Below are 9874 nucleotides of genomic sequence, written 5' to 3'. Positions count from 1 at the left end.
CACCCCAGCAATAATTTATGTGAAAGGACAAAAGATGATGTCAAAGCACTGACTGACCTCATTATAAGTTCATGTGGTGCAAACTGATATGTTCCCTGTGTCAGTTCAGTCGCTGCACAAACTTGATTTTTACTTCCCAAAGTGCATTAGTTCCTCACATGGAGCATAAAAACATGATTTTAAAAAAATTTAAATTGCAGCAGCATAGTGTAAATAAGTCAGTTGACTAACATTTAAGCTAACGTTTCAAACTAATACATCAGATCCTCCCCTCCCGTGTCCATTATGTTTGCATTCAAAAATCAAACCTAGTTGATTGTGAAAAACCCAGCCGAAGGCTTCATAAATGGGGTTTAACTAACCCAGTGATTGACCTCACGATGGCTGCATCTGTCTTTTATATACAGTCTGTGTGTAGAGCTGATCATGACACACATGTAACAGCTAGCATATGTAAGGTGGAGCTGTGGCAACCAGACACACTGTTAGTCACGTGGCGAGTCAAGGCAGATGTGGGTCATATCTGGGCCTTAACATTTATTGTTTTCTGCTTTATAGCGTAAACCAGAGAAATATCACCTACACATACAGTTTCCTTCTGATATTTGAAGCTTTGCACTGAGTTGTAACTCATTATTATGACAACAAGCAAACTCTACACAGAAAGTTCCCAGCCAGATGGTTGAGTAGAGCAGGGCGATATGACCAAAAATATTTATCACGATATACATTTGAAAGTTTGCGATAACGATATAACTGACGATATAATTGACACAAAATACTTCACAACTCCACAATTTTATTAGTGCAAAAAAAAAAAAAAACATCATTGTATTTTCACTTAAACAAGCAGCTGTTTTTTACATTAAAGTTATATAAAAATTTAACAGTGCAAATGCAAATTCCTTGCTGACAGTTTAACCAAAAGGCATTTCTAGTGGAAATTGGCCGACATATCCTCAGCATAACCATGTATAATATCCACAAAACTTAAAAAGAGGTTATACACACACAATACGCCGCCGTGCCTTTTTCGCCATGTGCATGCGCGTTTTACCCATATTCTATCGCGATATTTCATTTTCTTATCGTTGCATGACATTATACCGGTATTATCGTGAACAGTATGATATGGCCCAGCCCTATGGTAGAGTCAAACTCAGGTCCTTCTTGCTGTGAGGCAATAGTGCTAACCACTGTTCCACTCAGCTTTAATGCTATATACCTGTCCTTCTGGCAACTTTGTAGAACTTTTGAAGCCTTAGTGATCTCCGTAGAAGTCCACATTTTCACCAGTTTTGTGCAGAACCAGATCAGATGCGTGAGAGCAGCAGAGTTCATGGCAAATCCCCTCTTTCTAATAGATGTTTTCAAAGTTTCAAACAACTTAAAGAGCCACAGTACATTTCAGAGCCACACGACAAAAATGTGTACATTAACTACTTTAATTAGAAAAGAGTCACTGTCTCACAGCCCATTAAAATATGTGTTCACGTGTGAGTCTGTCAAAGTCCACTACTAACCAATAACGCTTTTTTATAATCATAAAAACAATCAATCACAGATACGTTTGTCTAAAAGTTTCTTTAACAACCACAGGTTTTCGTGTGGGTCGTGTGTTCTAACATAAAAGCTAATCTTGTTCCCGTGACTACAGCATATAAAGAAACTCAATTTACCAGCAAATTTGATCATATTTAACATATAAATGAAATATGTTCTGATGCAAGCTACACAAAGGGCTGTAGGATCCTCACTAATGATGTGTTAGGTCAAATAAACAAACCAACCCAGAAAAAAACAGCCTATCAGAGCCTCCAACCCTAAAGAAAACAGTAGAAAAGCACCATGCAGTATAAGTGAGTATTCATTTACACCAGCTAGAGTATGCCACAGGTTAAGTTGATTTGAAGAATTGGCTGATCAATGGAGGATCTTTTGGTCCCCACAACAGCGAATCAAAGTCAGTATCAGCATCCTTATCTGCTGTCACCTTCTCTTCTCTCCTGCTCTTCATCTTGTGTCCTTTGCCTGAAACCAACTGTCCAGTTAGGCTCTGAATCTCCTGTAGGACTGTCCTTATGTCCAGTTCGTGCTGCGAGGCTTTCAGAGTAGCCCTGTTAAATGGAAACGTCCTTATGAAGTCTCCAACCTTCACTGGTGGAATATTTTGTCCATTCCCTGTGGTTTTCTCCGCAGTGATCCGAACTGGCTTTGTGCTGTGAACGTTTGAAAAGAGTCAATTGTCATCCCTTTTTAAAAAATTTTAAAGGTTCTCAAACTGGCTTCAGTTTTATGAATTTCAAGGCATAAAAATGCAATTTTCACCAAAATTGTAAAATATTCCAAGTCAGAAGTAATTTAAGTAATAGTAATAGGTCAAACTTTCCACTTTTAAAACCAACGATTTGGCCTTCGTTTGACATTTTGCAAATTTACAGTACCTGTAAATGTTTGGGAGCTTCCAGGACGCAGCAGGCCGTGTGAACGCTTCCTCACTCTCCTGGGTGTCAGGTGTCAAAGAGGAAACGTCTGTCTCTCCTGAGCGCTGCCTCTCAGCTTCAGTTTCAGAGTTGTCATGGTTTGTAACATCAGACCTGTAAAGAGACCCGTTGTTCATGAGGTACGATACAAGAGGCTGACGAGACTGTCTGTTCAACGCTGACTCATTTGTCCTTGAATCCTGGCCCAGTATCGGGTTTTGGGTCTGGTTGGTGTGGAGTTTGATAGCACTGGTGTTAATTATTCTGCATCTAGCTTCACGCATCTTCGATAATTCAAAAGGCGGAAGGCATCTTTGGTAGTTGGCTTCAAGGTCACGCTGTTTAAGCTTACCCCGTTTTGTCTTTTCAGGCTGATGAGACGTTTTTAGCAGAGGGAGAATTTGAGTGTGCGAGCCCTTGTTACCTCTCTTTTTCTTCTGATGGTTTAACGTTGAGAGCACAGGTGCAGACGGGTGGTTCGCCTTAAAACAAGGTTGCTTGTACCTATGTTTCCGATAAGCTCTGTCTCTTAAGCTGTCGGTCGATGTGTAGTTCATCATATCAATGACATCACTGACTAGCTTTTTCTTCACTGAAATATCAGCTTGGCAGTCCAGTGTGAGTGCAGGGCTGTAGTTGACCTCCAGCAGCCAGGGCTTAAACTTGGCATCTATGAGGATGTCAAATCCAAACAACTCCACACAGTTAGGACAGGAGGGCACTGATGTAGCAATGGCGAGGAGGGTCAGAGTGACGATGTTGTTGATCCTCTGCCACAGAAGCAGCTCGTTGATCTGTTGACTGTGGAGAAAATGTCTGAATTTGCTCATGGTCCACTTACATCCCCGGCCCACTCTTCCTTTTTCAGTTTTGTAGAAGGGACCGAACTTGTTGATGCTGGTGTTAGTGAGGTGAGCATACAGGTTATGCAGAGATGACAGGTTGAACTTCTCAGTGGCAAAACGCACCAGGCCTTCTTGATGAATGTACACAGTCAGTGGATGAAAGCTCTTCACACACACATAAATCCTCAAGTCAAACTTGTAGCCGGAGATCAGCAGAGAGCTGCTAATGTACCTCTGAATGACAACAGAGCAATCATAAACCAAGTCTTTAATATCCTCGAAGATGAAGATCCCTCGGCCTCTGGAGAGATCCACAGGCTTAACTATCCAGTAGACCGATGTTCCTCTGGCCAGACGCAGTCTGTTGTACTCAGCCAGGAAGCAGGTGTAGTCATTGGGGAGGATGAAAGTGGTGGGACTGAAGTCATAGAGAGCTGAACCAAATGTTGCTTTCATTCTCCTCAGGTTGCGTGCCAAGCAATCCTAAAGAAATCCGAAAGAAATGCAAATAATTCATTTGGTATAAATTCAGGTTTTCTTTTTAAAAATTACTTTGTTGAAAATGATGTAAAATCTTCCCAAATTAACTAAAACTATCAACAGAATGTGAAGAGACAACCACTGACTTTATATCACAAACATTTATGTGGTGTGCTGAAGATATTTCAGAAGTTGAAGTCAAAGGGCAGTAGATTACCACTTTGCACCACAGGATCATGAGAAAGTGAATCAATACAACCTGTATTTAACAAAGAAAGTCATTAAGAATGTTGTTAATTGCATTTTCCACCAGAAAAGACGAAGCCTGTTCAGGAAATAAGGGCAGGGAAAATAAGAAATATCAAAGAGAACAGCACGTCTGAAACTCAAACACTGGTATAATGCTGACCCCTGGTGATAAAAGTTTAATCAGCAGAGGGTAACGACAAAAAGTACATTTCAAACGGACCTGTTATGCTCTTCCTTGTTGTTCTCATGTACATACTATTACACTTGGTTGAAGTTTCAGATGAAGTGAGCGTATGTACAAGTAGTCAGAGTCTACTAATCATCCATTTACAATTTTTTTTCTTTAATATTTTGCATTCCTGCCCAGATGGCACAGTGGTAGAGTAATTACCACGGACCCTCACTGCAGGAAGGTTCTAGGTTTGAATTTCCTGGCCCAAAATCATGCTTGTTAGTTGAACTGGTTGCAGATGTGTGAATCCCAGAAGTTATGCTTTGTGCTTTTCCAACATTTCAAGCACTGACGCAAAAAAATTTAAACAGCTCAAGAGCTGAGTTTTGTTGTACGAGAGTCGTTTACATTTCTCGACGTAGGAATGAGATTCAAATGAACAGTTTCTTTTTCTGGTAATACGTCTGTCATGACATGAAGTTAAAAAAAAAAAATCTATGTAGACGTGCACCTTGCGTGTGATGCCAACAGTTTTAGGATGGTGGTTGAGGCGTTGCCACGGCAGCAGGTTGTGATATTGTGAGGTCTGAAATAAAGAGCCTCTCCAGTAAAGGTTCCAGTCTTCCTCCTCACGCTCTCCTTCATTATACTCCTCCCAGCCTCGCTCCAGAAGCACCTCCCTCACCAGCTCGGGGCCTCTGTCGTGCAGTCTGAACACCAAGGATGCAGCCATGCAGCATCACCCACTATAGATACAACAGAATAACGTCAGAATTTTATTGTAACTTAATTTAATAACCTAAGTTACATTAGCATTTTAGCATTTATAAAATTGGAGGATGTGGTGTGATATAAAAGGAAATTTAGCATGATAAAGTGCCATATAGGAGAAATAGTCATCACTTTATCAAATATTGGCAGACCATAAAATGTGCACTGATATCATCCAAAAAAAAAAACCCCAACATCCAAATGCATCGCAAAAACATAAGAGAACCTAAAAAAAAATAGAGCTGTTTTCCTAAAACACTAACAGTTTAAGCTTTCCAGAAAGTTTTATTTACATTTGATCAAAAGGTGTCATGTCCAAAATTATTCATACCCTTTACAAACTTTCACAGTCTCTGGGAAAATCCAAAGTTCTATATTATTCCAAAAAATCCAAGATGTTCTAAAGCATCCTAAATACCCTGATTAATTGGGAATAGCTGTTTTAATCAGCTCAACAGGTGAAAAAGAGCAGTTCTCTGCAGTTGGCTTGTGGACAGTCATGGCTGGGACAAAGAAGCTCAGGGAGGACCTGCGGCTTTGCATTGTGGCTGTTCACAAGTCAGGAAGGGGCTACAAGGCCATATCTAAATGTTTTCAAGTTCCAGTGGCTACAGTGCAAAGTATTATTAAAAAATACAAGGTGTTCCACGCTGTGGAAAATTGCAGAGGACGTGGTTGGAAGCCAAAAATAACACCTGTGTTGGCGAGGAGGATAGTGAGAGAGGTGAAAATGAATCACCACCAAGGCCATCCTGGTGAATCTGTGCTCTGCTGGTGACAATGTCTCTAGGCAGGCACTCCAACGGACTCTGACACTGCTTGGTTCCATGAATGCAGACCAAGGAGGACGCCACTTCTCCAGATAAGGCACACAAAAGCCCGCCTGGCCTTTGTAAAGGGTCATCTGGACAAAGAAGACGACTTCTGGTCTTCTGTGTTATGGTCAGATGAAACAAAAATTTAATTGTTTGTCCACAATGATGTTTCCTTCATTTAGTGTGAAAAATGAGAAGCCTTCCACCTTAAGGAGACCATCCCCACTGTCATGTGGGAACTTAATGCTTTGGGGGTGTTTTGATGGACCAGGAACCCTAATCACAGTAAATGGCACCATGGGAAAAAAGAGCATATATATCGAACAGGTTTGATTACACAGAGCTGCCAGATGTGCCAACTCAAATCTGCGTCAAAATATAAGCATCCATTTGCTTGGCATGTTGATCACAGGCACACCAGTGAGTTTGTGAGCAAAATTACTAGATTTTGAGTGGGAAAATTTCCACATCCTTTTTGTATCTTCTAGGCAAAATTCAACTACAGTTCAAAGGTTTCAAACAACGTTGAGCTGCCACTTAACAGTTTATCTCTTGGCTGGACACTCAGCACCTTGTGTGTAATCCAAAGCATTTACACGCTAAATCTGAGATGCCCAAACAAAACCCACACTTTGTCCACCGTCTGCCAAGAAAGAGGGATCAGACTGAAGCTCCAGTATGCCAGCTTACCAATAGGCTCCTATTTAAAAGGGGGACTATGCTGCATTCCAGACTTTGAAAACCTCTTAAAAACATTTGAACATATGATTGCTTCTTCTCAGACAAAACAAAAACAGTGGCAAGGATATTTCCTCACAATGTTTGCAGCAAAGGACAAAATGCAAGAAAGTCTTCATCTGCACTGCTTAAAGAAAATGCACTAATGGATGAAAATTGAATATAAATGTCAAATTTACTGAGCTTACCTTTAAACTGAGTTGACTTTAAAAGCCGTTGTTTCCTGACAGATAAATGAAAGGTAGGATGCAAAAGTCTTTCTTCTCTGATCACGTTACCCACAGCTTAATACCGACAGGCTTCCTGTTCTCTTAGCTCCTCCTACAGACCAAACTAGACTCTCAGCCTGCTACTGTTGATCGTTGTGGATATATGAAGTACATTTAGAATACAGCACTGGATGTCTATGTTCATATTACACAGTCTCCTTTTCAGACTGGACAAACTTCCCCACAATACCTCCATCACTCGATGTCGAGTCATGACTGATCATCATATACAGCTTTTCAAATGTCAATATTGAGCCTGAATCGCTCTAAACTTTTTTGCTTGCCCCTTCTGCTTTTACAAATTTCATCTTTTGATTCTTGCATGTGGCATGATGCTACTGTAGTGTTTCTGTTGTTCATAAGAAGACGACCATGGTGGCAACAAAAGTTATTGCAACACAGATAAATTTGACTACTCTGCTTAGGCAACAGTTGGATTTCCATTTGTACTGAAGCGAGACCTGCAAGACAGATGGGGTGGGGGTCCAGAGTCTGTTTCAAGTACTTAAAAAAAAATTGGAAATCATGAAATAAGGATGACTTCAACTTACAGCGGGTAGTGCATTATAGAGCTGGGATCATATTTTAGGTTTTGAGTGTTTCCATGCTTCACCTTGAGGTTATTTTCTTTCCCTTTAAGGAAAAAGACAGTAATGGTTGAATAAACAGAACAAATGGCTCAGAAGTGCATTTTTTTGTTTATTGCTGCGCGTCAGTATCCCGATATTTAGCCTGCTCCGGCAGTTTTAGAGGAGCTGCAATACCAACCATCCTGGGATTTACAAAGGAGTAAAGAAAATTAAATTAGTAAAGGAATTCATATTCTACTAATGTAAAGTAATCCAAGTCACTCAATGAACACCAACCTGCAGCTGAGCTGGTGGTATTCACGGTTCTATTGTATCACAATAGAAGTGTTAGAAATTCTTTAAGTCATCATTGTGTTCTAGCAAATCTAAAAATAGTGCAAGTGCATTAACTGATCACCAGTCTGGAGCAGAGCTGGTGGCATTGTGGGTGCAATTTTAAAAAGAAAAATAAAAGCATAATCTGAAAGAGACACGTCCAAAAATCTATCATATCATATTAGAACTCTTACAATAAGGGGAATTGCTGCACATTTCACACTGCATCCACTCTGAAATCTACATGCATGTAGTCTGCACCAACATCCAACCTGATGAGTATCTTTAGAAAAAAAAATAAAATTAAGGACACCGACTGAAAGTTAAACTTTAAACAAATACACTTTAAATGTTACTGATTATAAATAAAAATAACCTCTAGAGCAGTGGTGTCCAAACCCAGGCCTCGAGGGCTGGTGTCCTGCAGGTTTTAGAGGTGTTCTTGATCCATTACAGCTGATTTAAATGGCTAAATTTAAATCAGCAGGTTTGGCCATCGCACACTAGAACAAAGACTCTTAAATAAAAATGAGAAAGGGCTACTTTAAATGCATCATGTTTTTAATTTGCAAGTTCATAAGCATTTTCCCTTTCCATTTCACAATCAATTCTACCCCCAGATCAGAAATAGGTCTGGGAAAATGTCCCTAATATAATATTATTTATAAATACACCCGTCTAGCGGTTAATTGCATGGAGGCAGGACCTCACAGCAGAAGCATACTCCATAATGTGTTGTACATTATATGTACTGTGGTATTTTTCAATTATTGTATTTACCAACATCAAGAAGACATAAGCAAAGAAAGACCACACAATGGTGCATGTTTAAAAAAGGAGAGTTTACTGGTCAAAATTATTTATTAAACAAATAAACCACTTTTTTTTTTTTAAACCACCAACAAATACACGTTCAAAGCAACAACGGCAGCCCAATATCAGACAGAATTCCACTCTGCAGAGTGAGCAATCATTATGAAGCAGTTGGTTTGGTTGGTCTTTTGTGGATTCAAGCTGCTCTTCATATTTTTGGCCAGCAGATGTCACCAGAGAGGACTGTTGAAAAGCTTCGAGTAATGAACCGTTTTTTCAATACAAGCTTCAGAAAGCTTCATTTGGCCATCACTAATTATTAATATTCAGCTAAAAATCCACACTTTGTAGAACGTATGTTTTTATGCTGTACCTGTTGACATGCAGAAGGCAGCCAGCAGCCACAGAAGGCAGCAAGGAATCTTTTGAGAAAGAAAAGTTGTAAAAGCTTTTGTCTCTCGGATATATACATGTTACTTTCTCCACAGGTGTCATCACTTCCACTGATTACAGCGTTGCAAATTACAATTAAACCACAAGATGATGCTACATTATTCCTGTTTGGCTGTGATAGAAGAGACATTTTACAGGGAGGAGACATACACTCAATCTTGAACTGATATTATGGGAGAGACCGCAAAATGTCATTTATTATGCATTTGAGCTGAAGGGGAAACTCCTGAGATTAATAATTGATTTTTTTTCTTTACCCTTCTGAACCAATCTATAAAATAATATGCTGGGTATAGAATTTTTTGTGAAAGTATGTCTTTTTATTTTTTTTAAATGAAAACATGTCATGTATTTGTTCTCTAATGCCCTTCCTATGTGGAAGTCATGGGAATCTAATGTGCTTGCAAGATGTGTATTCTCTCTCTCTCTCCCCCCCCCCCCCCCCCCCCATCACCTGTGAATCTGTCCAGTAAAATCCAAATAAACAACTACCTCGAACTCTTCATATGTATTCTGGAGATATGACTGCTTAAATGAATATTTGAATGATTACTGGAAAAGTATTTTAAAATGACTGCTGTGCAGCATAGTGATGTAGTGATTAACACTGTTGGCTCACAGCAAGGTGTTGGGTTGAATACACTAGCTGAAGGATTTCATATTTGTGTGGTGTCTCTCCACTTCCTCCCATGATGCAAAGATTTGCCTGGGTAACAATAACAACAGTGTTAAGACAAACTACTCCTGTCAGGCAGGAGGTACTGCAGTATCCGACCTAAGATAAGACCTGAAAGAAATTTCAGGGTTGCTTTTGTCTGTGCCACATTTACTGTCAATTCAACATGTAATGGTTATAAAATGAAACACGCAATTGTTTAGTT

The 9874-nt window shown here is 39.7% G+C and overlaps 1 protein-coding gene across 1 annotated transcript; it reads right to left on the bottom strand.

Annotated features, from left to right (window-relative positions):
* Window positions 1-1399: 1399 nt before the first annotated feature.
* ttll2 (tubulin tyrosine ligase-like family, member 2) lies at window positions 1400-4962 on the bottom strand. Its single transcript, XM_085431145.1, has 3 exons — window positions 4741-4962; window positions 2445-3811; window positions 1400-2219 (listed from the first exon to the last, which is right to left on the bottom strand). The coding sequence occupies exons 1-3, from the start codon at window positions 4960-4962 to the stop codon at window positions 1898-1900; spliced, it is 1911 nt and encodes a 636-aa protein (XP_085287271.1). The 3' UTR covers window positions 1400-1897.
* Between the last annotated feature and the right edge of the window lie 4912 nt (window positions 4963-9874).

Source organism: Copadichromis virginalis, linkage group LG15 (genome assembly GCF_057382275.1).
Source record: "Copadichromis virginalis isolate Kocher_CV1m ecotype Utaka linkage group LG15, C_Virginalis_male_GT1.1, whole genome shotgun sequence".
Taxonomy (NCBI): Eukaryota; Metazoa; Chordata; class Actinopteri; order Cichliformes; family Cichlidae; genus Copadichromis; species Copadichromis virginalis.
This window is presented reverse-complemented; position numbering and strand designations above follow the sequence as displayed.

Excerpts from the sequence above, each read along its gene's own strand:
- ttll2 (XM_085431145.1), bottom strand. The coding sequence starts at position 4,962 with ATGGCTGCATCCTTGGTGTTCAGACTGCACGACAGAGGCCCCGAGCTG. Across the intron at positions 3,812-4,740 it reads CTGTTGGCATCACACGCAAG|GATTGCTTGGCACGCAACCT; the intron begins GTGCACGTCTAC and ends GGATTTCTTTAG. Across the intron at positions 2,220-2,444 it reads AAGCTCCCAAACATTTACAG|CACAAAGCCAGTTCGGATCA; the intron begins GTACTGTAAATT and ends AAACGTTCACAG.